Source organism: Anser cygnoides, chromosome 3 (assembly GCF_040182565.1).
Source record: "Anser cygnoides isolate HZ-2024a breed goose chromosome 3, Taihu_goose_T2T_genome, whole genome shotgun sequence".
In the NCBI taxonomy this organism is placed as follows: Eukaryota; Metazoa; Chordata; class Aves; order Anseriformes; family Anatidae; genus Anser; species Anser cygnoides.
The window spans coordinates 113407559-113426283 of NC_089875.1; the positions used below are offsets into that span (position 1 = coordinate 113407559).

The window sequence follows — 18725 nt, forward strand, 5'->3', positions numbered from 1 at the left end:
GGTTTTGGATCTTGACTGTCTTTCAGGTTGGCTACCAATTGAAAACTTAAGAATATTAAAGGCTTTAGAAAGAAAAAAAAAAAAAAAGGCATTTCAGGGTCATTTCTGAGTGCCATGGAGGGTGATTAGGACACTGACGACAAAGCTGTACATTAACAGATGGAGTGATTTCTGGAGGTTCCAGCATGAAAAAGCTTTCAAGCCTGCACAAAGAGCTACAGTTATCAGTGCTTTCAGGGCAATGGTACACTTGAACAGAAGGGCACCCATATATCACTTTTTACAGAAGGTGGTCCTGAATAAAAACAAAATCAAGCTTTTCAGAAAAAATGTCTTAATATCATAGCAAATACTGAAAAAGGTACTACTGCAAAATAATCAGTATGTATGCTCACTGTTTTCCTCTGTTTGGCTACAATTTTGGGATACATCTAACTGTGGCAAAGGTAGTGCTATCAGGAGAAAAATGTAGGGAAAAGAAAAATAAGTTATGAAGGCTAACTACTTGCTTTGCATCCTTAGCCAAAGCTGTACACAAAACAGAGCAGAATATAGCCTCTGTATAAAACAGAGTAGAGTATAACCTCTGCTTTCAGCAAACACCTGGCAAAAAAAGTTTGGTGTAAGTATCTCATACAGCCTTTGTTATGTCCAGATGTTGGTGGTGGAACTGCTGCTCTGTGTTTGATCCTCTCCGTCTGCCGATGCCCAGGCTAGCAGATGAGCTATCTCCAACCATTCTGAGAAGATCTATCAGTGCTGTTTATTCTCCTAACAGCTACCAAAATCACAGTCAAAGTATGCTTTTGTGGTGTATTCCTGCTTGCTGGGAAAGCCTTCATGGTTTGGTAAGGCAGGGATACTTCTGTCTAAACTGTCACGAATCACACTGAAGACAGAATTCAGGATGCTTGTAAAATGAATACGGTACTGGCAAAGATTACGGGATACAGCTGTAGGGAACGATAGCGTTGGCCACGAAGAATTTGTCTTATGTTACCTATACTACCCACCTGATTTTGCAAACTTATACTCCTGTAGGTATATAGCCAGCATTATAGGAATGACTGACTGGTTATGGATACACTTACATACCCAGTATATAGCAAGCTTGCAGAGAAGTACTTTAAGGAGGGTAGGGCAGGCCTTGGCCCATCCAAACTGCAGAGTGACTCACACAGTAAAAGAACAGTGAGGTCTTGCTTCTTCTGCAAGAGAACGCAAAAGAAAAGGTTTTCAACACTGTAGGTGAAAGCAGGTTTAAAATCCCCTCGCTCAAATATTCTGCTGTGCCTGGAACCCAGAAGTATAAAAGAGAAATTAAGGAGGATCTCTGCAGTAGGTGGTCCAGGTTGATACAAGTCAGTATCACAGGCACTGAAGGTCAAAGGAAATGATGCATTATACTAAAGAATAATACGAAATAGTTGGCAGGTAATACCCTGGAAACTGTGCAGATTCCCAGGGTGTTTGGGTGGTGGTGTGTGGTTAAGAATAAACCTATTTTCTGGAGAGAAGACAATTCAAATAGAAACATAGTTGAAGACCTGTTATGATATCTTACTGTCAATCTAAAGACAGAAGTTCGAACATCCTAGCAAAAATGCCCTGACACCTACTTCCCCTTAACTCAGCCATGATAGGGTATCAGGTTGCACAAAGCAGAGATAGCGGATGGATGGACATGACATGATCACCTTGACCATTCTATTTAAATTCCTGTTATTGAAATATGCCTTAATCATACAAGTTCAACAGCATTCAAAACTTCTGTCAGTCTTCCAACTGGATTGATGCCTGCTAGACATAAAGGTTTTATCAGAAATATGCTGCTATCTATGCATATTTTGCTAGAGGCTGGCAAAACAGTGGTAGGCTAGCAATAGAAACTATTCAGATTATTGGTTGCATCTGAGCTGGATACTGGGTCCTGTGCCTCATAGTTGGAGACAGAACGATGATGCATTTACACACAGGGATATGGCACAACTTCTATATTTTTGTATAATGATGCATTGGAATTATGAGGGAGGCTATTTCTCATAAATTATTTACCAAAGAGTAAGTATGGTGTTAAGTACCATAACATAATGCCACACCACTTTAGTCACAGAGAGTGATGAGATAACTCAGGCTGGAAGGGACCTTGTGATGTCTGTAGTGCAACTTCCCACTCAAAGCAAGGACAGCCTTAAGCTCAGGGTGGGTTGCTTGTTTGCTTGGTCAGGTCTTGTAAACCTCCAAAATTTGCTTTTGTTCTGCAAGGCCCCAGTTTCCTTCAATGACTTGGATGGATAATGAAATGAGAGAGAGGGTGGTGAGAGAAATAAGCATATTTCCATGTTTAAAGCATGGGACCAGAACCCAGGAGTTTTGGCCCCAGCTCACTTTGTGGTATTAGGCAAAACTGGCTATCATTAGGTATACAGAGAGACTCTGGTTAGCATTGCACAGGCAACCTTCATTCTGGCCTGTCTGAAATTTGTTAGTGCTTAATTTTCCTCTCTGCATGGTTTTGCAAATATATATATATATTTTTGTGTAGATTTTTATAGATAACAATATAGTTTTTTGTCCTACAGGATCATAAAGTGCTTCTCAAATTATACTCATAACTAGCCAAAGCCTACGGCTGCTGAGGCCAATAGACATTTTGCCATTGATTTCATCTGGGCCAGGATTTGGCTGAGTAGCAACAGAATACAAGCAGTTCTGTACGTCCGTATGGCCTTTAATAAATTCTGCTTTCCCATCTGAGTAATAAATCTGCCAGCAGAAGAGGAGTGCAAAATTTGGTGTCACTTACTGAATAACTCAATTTAAACTTTGTAAGGTATCAGTAGGCCATAATGACAATTACTCTGCAATTATCAATAGCATAAAATAGAGATGGAGATGGATAATGCACTATACGGTAAGCTTAGATGTGGGTATGTGTGTAGAATTTGTGTATACACAGCAAATGTATACATGTATTTTTAAATCACTTAATAAAAGACCAGCTCCAGTTAGTTGCATAACCTAAATTCTGGAACATTTTTGCTGTCCTACGTCTGCGAAAGTTTTTCATTTAGGAACACACACGTTTCTTGTCAATGTTATTTCTACAATCACTTAGTTAGAGCAGGGCATATTGTTCTCTGAATTTCTTGTTAAAATGTTTCACTTAATTAAACTTTTACAACCAGTTCTGCTCTATGTCTGATACTTGCTGTAAATTATAAAGAAAATCCCCTCTGGCATTTATGAGAATTCAGATGAGGAAGACTATAGGAAAAAAAGAAACCATGTCAGTGAGCCCTAGATAGTTGCTCATTCCCTGTTATCTCCCACACAATTCAAATTAATGAAATATATTATTTCTTATTAAATAAACGAGGTTGAAAAAGAGCCCAAAATGGAACTAATAATATTTCAAATGATTATATTGCTAAAGTTTCATAAGCGGAGTCAATTGCACCATTATTTGAATATTTGTGGTTTTGTCTACATTTCATGTAATTATATGGAAAAAAAAAAAAGTATAATTTGCTAGAACCTAAAAGAAAAAATTAGGAAAACCAAACAGGAATAGAAATTAAAGTTACATATAGTTGTACATGCTCGTGGGTCATACCTGTGCATGCCAGGCAAACACCCTCCCGCCCCACCCACCGTCAAAACGTGGCAGCGGTTTCAGAGGGGTGCTTAAGATGACATCTCTGGTGTGGGGATTTTACAGCAGCTAAGTTCCAGCAAGATCTACTTTTTTGAGATCAATGTTCTGCTTCCAGGCCCTCCCCAAACCAACTGTGGAATGACTGCAAGATGGCTGTCACATCGATTACAGGCCTGAGAGCTCTAATCCAATTGGCGGCAATGCTGCTATGAGACTTGGAAGTCTCCTCTAACCCCTAACCACAGTTTAGTGTGCAAACTATTGTGTTTGCTCTTGGGAATCTTCACTCTTGCCAAAGAGAGCCTGTATTTATGCTGTTTGGCATATTTATTATTCAGTTAACCCATTCTTTATAAGTAAATCCTTCTTCAGAATTTATAAGCCTCCCAAGAACTATGGATGATGGACAGAAATAAATAGCCATGAAGGGGAAAACAAAAGAAAACAGAACTTTAAATCTCTCCTCTCCCATAACTTTTATATATTTTTTTCTTTTGTCCTTTGTTTCACAGGGCCATTTGTCATGATGGAGGGAAGCAAGAATCAGACAGGGTCTGAGAAATCTGGTTGTGCTTAAACATTTGTGAAATTCAGGGAAATGAGTTGTGTAATCTGACATCAAGTGAAGATCAGATGACCCATAGGCTTCAGTTTCCTTGTGAATGAAGGTGAAAAAGCTCTGCAGTCAACATCTTTATTTATTAGTATACTCAAGAGAACACGTAAACAGAGATTTTTATATCTCTGGTTCCCCTGGGCAGGGCGATATACACAGATTAGTTTTATTTAGGATCAGAACTTTTTTTTTTTTTAAAAAAAAAAAAAAAACACAAAAAACTTGTGATGGCTGAAAGCCAAAGCGAAAACTGAATTACCTTATTTTCTAAGAGATGCTCACTCTCTGATGAAAGCTAGATAGTTGTGTATATACAACTGTGCTAGATTCATTCTGATTTGGGGGTTAATTTAGCATATGTGAGAACAATCATTAGTTGCAAACTAAGAATCATATTATGGTTTGTGTTGGAAGGGACCTTAAAGATCATCTAATTCCAACCCCTCCTGCCATGAGCAGGGACTTACTCAGGTGATAATATCTGGTAATAGTATGTCAAAGCTATATAGCCCAACCTGCTCTGAGATCTTGCTAGATCAGCATGGACGTGCTGCAGAGCAGGGAGTGTTATTACTGCATAAACTCAGTGTGGGCATTAGGAACTCCTGTTTCCAGGACCTGAGCTAGCAGCTTTGCATGACGCTGCTCTGTGCTGTAAATATGTATCTCCTGCCACAAAACTTACTCAGGTATTTGTAAACTAGTGCTCCATTGCTTCCCATATGTAACCCGTTGTACTGTGGGTTGAAACCAGGCTCTAAAACGTCATGACTGCAAATAAATCAATGAGATAATTTCTGATTTCCCATTAATGAACCAGCAAAAATCATATTCCAGACTGGATTGATTGTATTAAAACAAACATGTACACAGAATTTCTAGTCTTGTTTGTTAAAGAGTTTATTCTCAAAGAGATAACATTATTTCAGCCTAAGTAGGCCTTTTTCAAGGACTATCTATACAGTATTCCAATAGCTGAAAAGAAACCATTACAGTTCCACACATATTCCACCTCAAAGTAGTCCTATTTTGTGAGGGAATTCTTCAACTTTATTAAATTCATCTTTAAACTTGGAATGCATTTAAATGAGATCTAGGCTCCTGCCTAGGGGACTGAGGGGAAAACACTTCGATTCCTGTCATATTCATCGATGTCAGTGGAACTTTGACAGTCACCTAAACTCATGATAAGCAAAAGTTAGACAGCTTGATGTCAAAACAGAAGTATCATGGGGAAACAGGTAAGAAACCCATGTATTTCTGAATCATAAATTAGCCAGTAGGAAAAAAAAGTCTAAATTTCTTTGTGAAGCTTTCTGAAAACTGATATATGTGTAGATTTCTTTTTCTCAATAGAACGTTGTTGTTATCTGCAATTGTCCAGGACCCAGATTTCTATTCAATGATAATCTTTTCTGCTTTTTGATATTTTTTCTGGAATTCATTACTTTTTTTCTTATTTTCTGTATGCTCTCTTGCGCTCCTTTCCTCTTCTTTTTCTCCCAAACTCATCTATGAATGTATTTCTAAGTTGGGAAATAAATGTGTTTTCAAGTTGTTCTTCACCTGGCTTATAAATGTGACCTTTATTTTAAACCTGTTTATTCTGTGTATTCTGTAGCTTTTGCAACTATTTACAATATGTATTGCACATTACTGGCTTGATCCAACATACAGTGAAATCAATGCAAAGACTTCCCGTTGACCTTGAAAATTGTTGGATTAAGCCCTATAGTCCAAGTAAAACTAGCTGTAATGAATGACACAAAAATGTAATAAAGAACTCATTTATTGGCTTATTAAGCTTATTAAAATAACCTACTGTAGATTATTCAGTTTTCAGTTACAAATTCAGATTCAAACAGTATCTACCTGAAGTTCCAGTATGCTGATTGCTGTTATTTTTAAATACATTGTGGTATAAACTTTTCACTTCTCTTCTGCATGTCCATTCAGGTCTTCATGCGCTTCTGTATGTTTTCCAAAATCTGCTGAATACTCAGCTGCTCAGTGGCAAGTTGTTCATCAATGAATGTTTGCATTTCTTCCCATTTCCTGGAGCCTTGTTCAATGCCTTGCTGAATTAGTGTGCGTGTTAATTCCACCTTTTTTCTGAGTGCCTCTCTGCTTTTCTGGGGCATTTGGTTAATGGACTCCCAATCAAATGGCACATCTATTCTAAGCTCTCCTTGACGAACAGCTATATATGGTTTTATGCTGTCAGCTGTTACTTGCTCAAGCCAACGAAGAAGCTCAGAGATATACTGCAGTAATGCAGAGTACTTCTCTATAGTTAGATCAATTAACTTTTTGGCCTCACTGATTAGCTTTTCTTGAGAATCACTAAGCTGCTCATAGATCTCCTGGAGTTTTGCCTTGACTTGCTTGTTGTATTCGTTGATTTTCCTTTTAGCAGCTGCAGACCAGTATCGGATCTTTTCCTGAGCAGCAGATGAGAGCTCCATGACCTTCTGTTTTCCTTTCCCTTCAACATCAGCTATAAGGTCATAGTATTCCTGGCTGTATTTTTCCACCAGTTCTCTTACTTGGTCTGTCAGGCGTGTAAATGAATCAGCAAGATCTCCAACATACCTGGTGTGCCAATTCACTAGTGTGTCTATTAGATTCTTCAGCCATCCTAATACCTTGTCTTCTACTTCATAGTATTTCACTGACCATCCAAGTGTAGTTGGATCAAAATATTCTTCCCGCAATGCCCTTATATAGAGAAGCAGCTGGTGCAGCTTTTCTGAAAGCTCCTGGAATGTCTTCTGGCTAAAAATTTTCACCTGAGAAATGTATTTTTTAACATCTTCTGCCAAGGATCTAAGTTTCTGTGCATAGACTGAAGCCATTGCATCTTTGTACAGCTGTTGTGTTTGGACTTTGATGTCCTCAAAATTTTTGGACTGCAAGCTTCTAACTATATCTTCTGCCTTCTGAAATGTTTGTTGCACTATTTGTTTAAGTTGGTTAAGCTTTCCTGCAAAGTCAGCTTCCTGGAGAGTAGCAAACGTCTGCCTGATTTTTTCCTGCAAATGTTTCAGCATTTCTTTAATTTGATCAAGTACATTACGACCTCTAAGAATTGTTTCAGAAGCAGGAACTCTGACTTCCAGCTCATTAATAGCTGCAATCAAGGCATCAAAGTATTCCTGAAGTTTTGAAAGGCATATATCAGCAGTTTTTGCTGCCTTCTCTGTAGTCATAAGGTATAATTCTTCACCAGTGTACTTTTCAGAAAGCCCAGGAACCTGGAATTTTGTAGTCTTCAGGAACTCAATGACTGAATCAATTAGGTGTTTTATTTTCTTGTGATACTCTTCAATTATGTCAATTGTAGCATCCAAAATCTTTGCTTTTAGTTTTTGATATTCAATCTGTCCAGCTTGATCTGCTGCTTTTTGATACAGCTGTTTAGCCTTCACCTTCATCTCCTGATATTTGCCAGAGGCCTCATTGGCAGCTGTGCGAAGCTGAGCATCTATTTGGTCTATTTGTTTTGCAGCAAATGCATATGCTTTGTCAGCATTATTCTGTATCATATTCTTCATCTTCAAGGTGGCAGCACTAATATCCAGTCCCATATGCTCCTTATGGTACCGATTAACATATCTATAGACTGCATTTGTCATTTTAGGTACTTTGTCTTTTAGACCCAACAGCAAGTCTTTGGCAGCATCCTCTTTCCAGTTGAATTTCATTTGAATCAGGTGAGGATTCTTGAAGGATATCTCACTGCTTAATATGTCAATGTCCTTCTGAGGAGCAGACTGAAAATATAAGATGGGATAACCAAAAGATAGCTTGTAAATAAAACAAATCCCACATTATTTATAATAAGTGTATTTCAATGTTTTCATTTTGCATAACTTTACATTTAATATATATAAAGATATATACACTACAAATTTTTGTCTACTGTATGTTTGCTCCCATCTTGAAAGGTTATTTTGGAACAAATTATATTGTATCAAGGTACGCTGTGCCTCTTTGCACAGGAGTACCACAACATAATTTAGTCTTTTTGTTTGTTTTTAAAATCAGACTGCAAATAAGATTTTTCTTTCCTTTCTATTAAATGCTATGAGGCCTCATAAAACCTGTCAATTACTTAGGAGATGACCCTTCCGCTCATTCTTGAAATTATTTAAAGTGAATTTAAACAGCCTTTCCTTAATATGAAAACATTAGAGGATTTAATTTTGCAATCATTTAAATCAATGAAACAATGAGTGAAAGCTACTTAGAGTAATTAAAGATCCTCAAATCTATTTACATAAACACATTTTCCAGTTTTCAGTAATAAATAATGAATTATGAGTTGATGGTGATTCTTAAATTAGTTTATCATCGTGGAAGGTAAAATATTTTGTAATTGTGGTATGCCAATAATAGCATCTTTTGTTAGCAAATCTAAAAACGCTTTTACTTCTCATAATGTATTAATGGATCCGAAAAGAAGACACATTACGTCTGACCACTTCCAGGGGCTTGGTTCCTATAAGGGCAACTTTTGTAATAATTGTAAGTAGCCTGATGGTTTGGTTATCAAAAACTGTTTCTGTACTTTCTTCACTTTCAGCAGGTGTATTTTCTTGATCATGGCAGAGGGAAAAAAGCTGAAACAGTCTCTTCACATAGATGCTACTTTTAGAACTGGCAAGGCCAATGTAGGAAATAAAAAACATAATTACTGATAATACACTTTTTCTTTGGACAAAGGGTGTTTAACTTATGTCTTAATATCAACATACACAAACTTTAAACGGGAGCTTTTTTTCTGACCACCGCCAACCTTTTTGCTTGTTATTGGTCATATCAAGCTTACCCGAGTTCGGTAGTAAAATTTCTTCTTCAGAATGTCAGTTTCTACTTCAATGAGATAGCCTAAGGTCCCAGCAGAAGGTGTAGATACTGAAGAGGATATTGTGCTGTCAGTCGTTTGATAACGTACATGAATATCAGTAAATGTTGGGCTGATGACGTCTAGTGATGCAGTGTTGGCCACAACTCTACAACAAAGAATACACAGCTATAATGAACACAAGAAGACAGCACAGGCCCTAAGGAAGTACACAATGCAGTATGCCTAAATATAACACTACCTATGATATTACATATATGTCCATGTGAACAATACCTTTGTCATCAAAAGAAAGTAGGGCTTTATTATCCAAATTTCTTAGGATTTAGCCTAATATATTCAAAACTTCATGTTACTCCAATTTTCCTTTTTTTAGATACCATATTGAGCTCAGTCGAGAATTTTCATTGAATAACGACAACAATTCAAAACCTGTAGCTGCCCTGTTGTAAGCTTTCTAAAGACTTCTATAAGCTGACTTCAATTTTTTCCATCGACATAAGTTCAGGCAGTATTTTGTATCTGCATTTGTACTTGCCTTCTCAGACTTCTGTCCCTTGGATATATCAGCACAACACTTGGAGATCAAAACAGGCAGTTAGAAGGCCAACTCTGTAATCCCTAGTACAAGTACTTGTGAATAAAAATTACTCTTTAATGACTTGTGCTGACAGAGGGTTCCAGTGAAAAAGCTTTGTTGATGGTCAGATCTAGAACCGCTCTGAATATGAAATGCTGGGTTTATATCTTAGCAATTATGTGAAGTAGGGCTGCTCAGAAAAGCTATGTTGGAAATACTGACAGAGAATAGCGTTTCAGCTATCTCAAGATAGAAAAAATTACCACCAATAATGACAGATTAGTTACATAGGTTCTTACTAATTACAGCAAAGCACTCTGGGGCATTTTGTGTTCAAAGCAACAAGTACATCATTGGCACTTTTGTCTATTATGAATTAGATTGTCAGAATGGGGCATTTGTGTTCAAAGCAACAAGTACATCTTTGGCACTTTTGTCTATTATAAATTAGATTGTCAGAACAAATCTTTACCCAAATCCCCGAAGAGTGACATCTTGCTTGTAGTTTGCACTCAAGTCACGGTGAGAAAGGCTGCCAGTGGTCTTCATAACAAACATGTCTCCTTCATATTTGTAGTTTGAAACAGCTGTGAAACAGATTTCAAGTGTGTTTTACCAGAACAATACAAAATACAAAATGTTGAGCTAGTCCACAACTAGGCCAGTTGTGGACTGTTTCCATTGTATGCAAAATTATACCTCAAGAAACTAAATGACCATAATGCCCCAAATAAAAAGATACAAAAATGCTTGTTCAACCAGAATATTTTAAAAATTAAATGTTCCTCTATGTTTATAATAACAGGGGTATAACATTTTGCATTCATGCAGACCAGAAATGGGGATTCTAGATTCTAATCTCTTGAGAGTTTTATAATTTTGTTCTTATGTATGCTTTTACTATTATTCTAAAGTCTAGAATTAAAAACTATATGGATGCCTGAGCTTTCTGAGTTGAAATATTTTGAAAACCAAATATGTTTAATTCATAATGATTAATTATGAAAATTAATGGTTATTTATGAAAATTAATGGTTAATTCTATGGTTCTATAAGAAAAAAGGTAGGCATTTATTTATCTGAACTGGATTACATAAAAAGTGAGCCTGCTTTCTCTCATTTAAGGGTATTATCTTAAGCAATGGGGAAACATTATGATGTCTGCAATTTAAAGTAAGAAACCTCTATATAAAAAAGAGATCTCTTCCATTTCTTTTCAGAGTGTGCCATTAGTTATACATATGACTTGTAATTAGCCTTCAAGGTGTCTGACTGAGACTGATAATAATTTATGAAAAAATGCTGATGAAGACAAAAGGAGATGTATAATCTAATGTAATTGCTAAACAGAAAAACAGTATGGAGTGTTTACCCCAGAACTGTGGCACATAGAATTATAATGTCTTACCATTCAAGTCATATTCCAGGAACTGTAATGTTGAGCTGCAGGTAGAGTCGACAGACAGTTCAAAGGAGTCCTTTTTATTTGATAAGTCTGTTCTCCAGGTGACATTGTACAAAGGGGAAACAGCTTTGAAAGATCCGGTCAAGGCACCAAATGATGGAATGTAAATTCCAGCAGGCAAGGACACCTTGAGAGGGGGGATCTCAATTTTCTGTTCAGGAATTGTAATTGTAGGAAAATCAAAATCTGCAATCTTATTAGCTACTTCATCCAGATTTACATGGAAACTGCCAAGAGAAATACTCTTTGGAAGAGTGAATTGAGACACAGTTATTTGGTATTCAGGTACTGTCAGCTCAAAATATGGTATCTTGTATTCTTCTAATGTAATATAATTGGCTCCTACATCCACTTTGGGGAATCTTAGTCTTGGCAGTGTGGGTAAATTGACGTCAAACGGCATCGTGTTTAGAGTCTGTGGAATTTTTATGTTGCGCAAGTCAATGGTGTAGGCTGGAACCTGCAGAGTGGTGAAAGGAACTCTGAACTCTGGAGTGCTGAAGACAGGACTTGGAACCTTTAGATGTAACTCAGGAATATTGAATGTGAAGCCATCGGTTAGCTTATTCACAGGTATGGGGAAGAAGGTACCATCATCACTCTTTGTGTACACGAGGGATGCTGAAGCATTTAAGTATTGCTTTCTGTCAGCACTGGTAGTGACGTCCAACTTCAAGATATCCCATAAGCTCTTCTCAGCAATGGGACACTTCATTTTTTTGAGGAAGTCCATGTATCCTCCCAAAGATCCAGAAATATCAAACTTTGCCTTTGATTTTTCATTTGATAATTGCATATCATGTCCCAAAGATAATGACTGAATTTGGCTTTCACCCTTCCAGCCAACTTTCTGGTTCACAGTATTGATTTTCATTAGGACAACCTGATTAATTGAGGCTATGTCCAGGAAGGAATTTGGCTGAGTGGCTTGAATCTGAAGATCTGCTGACATGCTCCAAGGAGCCAGCTCAAAGGTTGCTTTGCATTTCTGAGACCCCGTTGTTGTGAAAAGAGGTGTATATCGTGCATAGTTTTTGCCATTGTGCTCCCAGACTGCATAAACACGTCGAGTAGATGCTTCAATTGCAAGTAGTTCTTTCATTTCACTGTTCCAGAGTCCATCTGCTTGGGAGTTGGCCTCAAGCTTGAGAGATGACCTGGCTCCATTAGCATTCAGGTAAGTGTTTGCCTCGTGGACCAGAGTTCCAGAAAATGAATTTCCAGTGTAAATTACTCCATCAATATTCCCCTTTGTTGATGATTCTACTGATAGGTAAGATGTAAGACTCTCTAAAGCAAATTTGTGAGCAACTCCTCCCTTAGCACTGGTGCCATATTTAGGAGTATTAAAATCATACATTACTTTTAGCCCAGAGGAAAGAGTGGGTTTAGACTTAGTATTTCCAGAAAGCTCTTGGCTGAAATTCACTTTTAATACTGGTGTGTTAATTTGTGCATTTGTTGTCAATGATGCTTCCATGTTCCTCCTTGTGAGACTAATAGTGCTGTCATGACCTCCTCCTAGAAATTTGTTATTACTCAGAGAGAGTGCTGTGGCCAGTTTCAACCCCCTTTTTCTTGTCAAGCTGGTTGAACCATCCAGCTTAAATTGTAGTGCATCAAAGACAGATGAAGATGAGATACTAAGTTGCCCAGCAATATCTGACTGATTAAACAGCCCAGCATTTGCAGTCAAAGTGATCACACTGGATTTAAATGAGAAGTCATAAGTAATATTTCCCATGGCAGGAATTAAGATGTGATTTGATGGGCTATTGATTCTGAATCTAGGAAGCTTTAGAGTGCGTAGATCCTGTGGAACATGAAGGACTGGAAGTTCCAGAGAAGGTAATACTAGTGTGTAAGATGGTACTGAAAAGCCAATAAATGGGACTGTGAATCCTGTTGTACTTATTTCTTTTGGGAGCATGTAACCAAAGGCTGGCATCTCAGCAGTAAAAGGAGAAACCTCAACATTCACAATTGGAATGGTGTATCCTGGAATCCTGAAGGTCCGTGGCAGTTTGTTCAGTGATGTCTGTATTTTGTATTTGTCAAATTTTGTTTTGGCTTCGTTATATGACTTTGTGAGAAAATCTAAAGCTGTGTTTCTTCCTCTCTCAAAATATTTGTTGAAGAAAGTGATGTATTTATTAAGTGCTTCATGCACTGTTGCTAAAGGAAGCGGGATTACATGCATGTCTTTGTTTTTCTCATACTGAGCATTCAAATTTAAATCAAATGATTGTCTTGTAGTCTTCAGTAAGTCCTTCAGGCCTACCCGTTCCCACAGTGAAAAATCTTTTAGCTGAGGAGTCTGGATTCCAGTATAGGGAACATTAAGCTGAGGAATGGTTAGAGGAATATTTAGGAAGTCTAGGTTGGCATCTCCACTCATTTCAACATGAGCTTCAATTCTGTCATCATTGTTGCCAGCAGACATATTATGGGAATACCTGTACTGATTGAACCTGCCAGTAGCTTGCCAGCTGACCTGCTGAACAGAAGAACTGAGTGAAAGACCATAGTTATTCAGGAAGTCAATTTTGCCAGTCAATTTCATTGGGAAGCTGATTTTCACGTTTCCATCATTGTTTGTTAATACTCGAATTTCAAAAGGCTGTGCCAAGAAGAAAACCTCATTATTTACAGTCCCAGTAATCCGTCCATTGAGACGAGCATTGTGAGAGCCTGTTAATTCTACTTTCATTCCTCCAAGCTGTACTGTGCCTTTTACATTCAGAACGCTACGCCCCACGCGCTGTGACTCAATTTCAGACTGAATCTGAAGTGTTGCATAATTTAGGAAACCACATTCATATCTCACAGCTTGGCTGACTTTCAGGTACTTATCATTTATTCTGTAGTCACCAAAGAATATAATAATGGGACCCTCAACCCTGAAAGTGGCATGTGAATCATGAGTGCCTTCATCGGAGAAATTAGGAGAAGCCCATTTCCAGTTTCCTTTAGCATTGGAGGTAAATGATATATGTCCTGCTTCTACCTCTGTTGTCATATTATTGACGAAATCAGCCTGGCTGGAGAAGGCAGCTTGTGGAATATTCAGTCTGTGGGAATACGCTGTTCCACTTCGTATCCAAATTTTTCTTTGCAGTTTGACCATTAATTTATTCTGAAGCTCTATGGAATTTTTTGTTGTATAAAAGTTTGCTCTGGTTTCAGCTTCACCTTCTACAGAAGTCCCTAAAAATACCACTTCATTGCTGTGATCAACTTTAAGGAACCTGTTGTTGACCTTCATGGAATTTTTAAGGTTCAGCTGTTTCATCTCAGGGGCCAAGAGACGTGAATCTGCAATAACACTAAAAACTAGGAAATCTAATTTGGATGTTGTTTGAGCTGAAAGGGAGGTCACAAATTCTGGACTGTTTACAGATGTTGTAGTATTATGAACTTCAGCTTGCGTAGACAGTGTAAAGAATGGAGAGGTAACTCTGAAAGCACCAGACAATTTGCCAAATGTAGGGACAGTCACTGTATGTGGGATACGTGGAAGTTGGAACTCTGGTATCTTCAAGTCAGGAATCTGGAGCTCATTTAGATTTAGCTTTGGAACCAATAATTCTGGTATTTCAAACTGAGGCATTTGTAATTCTGGGAAAGAAATGCCAGAAAAAGGCATATCTCTCATCTTCAGATCTTTAAAATACAAATCAATTGCTGGCAGCTGAAAATCACCAGACATGAGTTCGTCTATTGTTCTCACAATCTGCAATTTAATCTCATTTAGGTCAATTGTATAAGATGGAACTTTAAAGCTATTTAGAACAGTAAACTCTGGAGTAGTAAATTTCATTGGGATTTTCATGTCCTTTAGTCTCTTAATATTTATCTCATAGGAGGGGATATGCAGATCAGTCAGTGGAACAACGAAGTCTGGTGTTCGAAATGTTGCTTCCCGAAGACTTCGGAGACTGAACTCAAAGGCAGGTATAGTGACTATAACAATTCTTATTTCAGGGACTTTAAATCCTGTTTCAACAAACTGGTTTAAATTTTCAGCCCAATTTTTTAGATCATACTCCTCAGCCAAAATAACAATTTTTTTAAAAGCTATGTTCCACTGTTCAGAAATGTATATGACAGCAGAACTGTAGAATTGGCTTATCTTCTGAAGATACCATTCAAATTCTTTGGAGATATCCATGTCAGAAATCCTCTCTCGCAGGTCTTCCAGATGCTCATTTACTTTGGCTTTCAGATTAGCAAATGTTGTTGAGTTTATGAGCTCCTTGAGCCAGTTAATTATGGCAGCAAGCTTGGTGTCCTTTAATTGTTCTATGTATTTTGAAATCACAGCACTAAAATCTTTCATATACTGTTTCAATGCTTCTGCTTTCTGTGGAAGTTCTAGATTTCTGAGTTCCTCATTTATTTTCTGTGTTACTTCTTGGATTTTCTCATTTGTTTCATCAACAAACTGGTTATAGTCAAAAGACTTGAGTTTTTTTATAACCATGTCAAGGAACTTGTTGACTTCCTTTATCATCATTGCATAATCAAAGGTTTGTACTTTCTTGACAGCATCATCAATAAAAGCAAGAATTTTATCAAAGTATGTCTTCACATCAATTTTTTTCAGGTAGACAGTCAGCTTCTGGACAGTTTCTTTTATTCTGTACTGGTTAAGCAGTTCTGTCATTCTGTCCATTAAAAAATACACCTGCTTATCAATTTCATATTTTACAATCAGTTTATGTATATGACCTCGGAAAGCACTGATCTTCTCGGACACTTCATAATCCTCCATCCAATTTAGAATAAAGTCTTTGATTTGTTCAAGAACTTCTTTCATTTTTTTAGTTGGCAATGAACGCTTCAATTTTTCTAAAACTTGTTTAACATCAAACATTTTAATCTGCTGTTTCAATTTTTCTGCCATGCGTCTGACATCAATATTCTGAATCTGAATTTTGAGTTGTTCTAGGCTCTCCTGTATTCTAGCAGTGATCCTGTACTCATCATCTACATTTTTAATCCAAGCCATTGTGCTGCTTCCAATTTTGCTGGGATAATATTCTTGAAAAAAAAATTGTAATCTCTGAAGAGAGTCAACTACAGTCATTCTTATGTTATATTTGTTATCTAGAGCTGTTATTTTTTCAACTATTTGGTCAAGAAGCTGTGCAATAAGTGCTTTAATGTCAAACTGTTCAAAATTGTCTTTGATGTATTGCTCAATTTGTATCAGATAGACCTGAAGCTGGAGCAGTATTTCTTGAAGATTTTCCAGGGCTTTTTCTAATATAATTTGGAGATCATCAGATGTTATTCTGTAGTCCTTTGTGAAAGCAATCAGATTAGTTTTCATGGTGCTAACTCTGCCTTTCAGATCTAATTTCTCCACGTAATCATTAAGGTGCTGTGGGAGTTTATCCAAAGTTGCCTTGTATTGTCTCATATATTGATCTATGTCAATGTTTTTCAGGTAACTTTGTACAGCCTGCAGTGTGGTTAGCATGGCACCTCTGATTTGCTCAAAGTAGACTGGTAAGTGTTCCAAGAGTGGTAGGTTAATAACATGCATATCTTTATTTTTATCGTACTTCACAGAGCCAGAGATGCTGAATTCTTGAGGCTCTGACACACTGCCCCTGAGGCCTAATACATCAATGATGTTAACTTCTTCAGAAGTGAATGGTAGTGTGATTGATGTATCCATCACAGAGAGATCTGCTAAAGCTCTTCCACTAAGTTCCACACCGGTCTTTTCTGCGTCATTGTAAGCATTGAGGTCTTGTGAATACACGTTATTGTTCAGCTGACTTTTCAATTTCCAAGCGCTGGACTGTTCTGATGGAGTAAACAGCATATGAACTTTGTTATCAAGCTGAGTAGTGTATCTTCCTCTAGACTTGAAGCTGTGACTGGTAGATCCTCTGTAATCATGGGAGAAAGTGAAAGCAAGAGGCTCTGCTTTAAACAGGAATTTGCTGTAAAGGTCTCCTGTGTGTTCACCCATGGCAATCAGCTTTCCATTACCATTGGTATGGACATCAGCAGTGACAGTAAATGGGGCCATAGTGGAACGCAGAGCGTTGCTGAACCGGAGAGATTTGGAATCACAGTTTGTGTTCATAGTAACTGAGGTAGCCAGTCCTGCTATATTGAGATTAACTCTGTGACTCACTGCTGCACCTTGAACATTTGCAACCGTATCCGTTTTAAAGTTTGCAGTTAGATCAGCATATGTAATAGTGTAGGTATGCCTTATTTCATCTGCTCCATAGGCTGCTCTCATATTGCCACCCAAGTTCAGCTTCAGAAGCTCGAGGAGCAGTTCTGCTTTGTTGGAAACTTCAGTTTTGGTGTACTTAATATTGTTGCTCAGCTTAGCTGTGAGTGATTTGGGTTGCAGCTGCAGATCAAAACCATGCTTGTGGAACTTGTCAAAGCTGAAGCTGTTGTCTAACTTTGAAGAAAATGTTAGGGATAAACCAGGAATAGTCAAGTCATTTGAGTACTCCAGCTTAATCTCTTTGAATGACCCTTGCAAATTATTTGAGAACTTGAGTCCTTCTCTATTAACTCTGAAGTTTAAAACATGTTTATTGTCCATACCCAGAACTGTACTCTGATATTCACTTCCCAGCGTTACTTCTGTTAAGCTGACTCTTCCACCAAGATTGAATTTTGCATTGTTTTTACCATAGCGCCCAGAAGAGGATAGTGACATAGAGCCTCCAGCAGTATCAAGTTTGGCATTCATTTCACTCTGCATTGTCAATGGACTAAATTGCACATTTGTAGTTGCACTGCTAGCTAGACCATACTGATTAACATTGAGTGATGACTTATGTGCTGCTCGATTCCTTTGATCGGTCAGAGAGATATCAGTGTTGAAAACAAGATCCTGGGAATTGAGAGAACCTGCAAACAAGGCATAATACTGGGCTTGCTTGTAAGTGGCTTGGTACTCAGAGCGAAGTGCTGCCATCTTCTTTGACAAAATTAATTCAAGCTTATTGACAGCTGCAAGTTGTCGATACCTCCCATTTGTTTCAGATGTCATTTTCAGCTGGCTATTTTCATACTTCAGTGAAGCTGTGTTCTTTAATAGTCCACTTTGTACATCAGAAACAGAAGTAATGGAAAATACATCATCACTGTATCTACCAGATAGCTGATTCGTAGCTTGCAGGTAAGGAGAATCCAACTTCAGATTTGATTTTCCTTCCAAAACCTGTCTCTTTTCATTGTATGAGCTTGACATAGTATAAATGCTTCTTGCAAAGACAGAAGCCACTTCCAGTTGCCCTTCCACCTTGACATTATTGATGTTCATGTTATTTGTTTTTTCAGAAACAATATCACCGGAAAATGAAAGCTGAGGACCCAGAGTACTCGATGCCATAAGTGATACAGTGCAGTTTGAAACTAGACTAGGTTCATAACTCTTTGTCCTAGACAATTTAAAAACTGAAGTTAAGAGTCTGTGCTTCAGGTGATTTTCATATGCACAGGTGAATCCATTTCTATTATAAGATGCTTCGCCAGAACCTGAAATAGGAAAAA

General features: G+C 37.7%; 1 protein-coding gene across 1 annotated transcript in view; it reads right to left on the reverse strand.

The window, feature by feature from the left end:
• Positions 1-5149: 5149 nt before the first annotated feature.
• The window catches only part of APOB (apolipoprotein B), a 37698-nt gene continuing 24122 nt past the window's right edge, over positions 5150-18725 (reverse strand). Inside the window, exons 26-29 of the mRNA XM_013194833.3 lie at positions 11130-18710; positions 10194-10308; positions 9106-9289; positions 5150-8047 (exon numbers count right to left, since the gene is read on the reverse strand). Of these exons, the coding sequence (XP_013050287.3) occupies positions 6227-8047; positions 9106-9289; positions 10194-10308; positions 11130-18710 (9701 nt within the window). The 3' untranslated portion in view covers positions 5150-6226. The remainder of the gene's footprint in view (positions 8048-9105; positions 9290-10193; positions 10309-11129; positions 18711-18725) is intronic.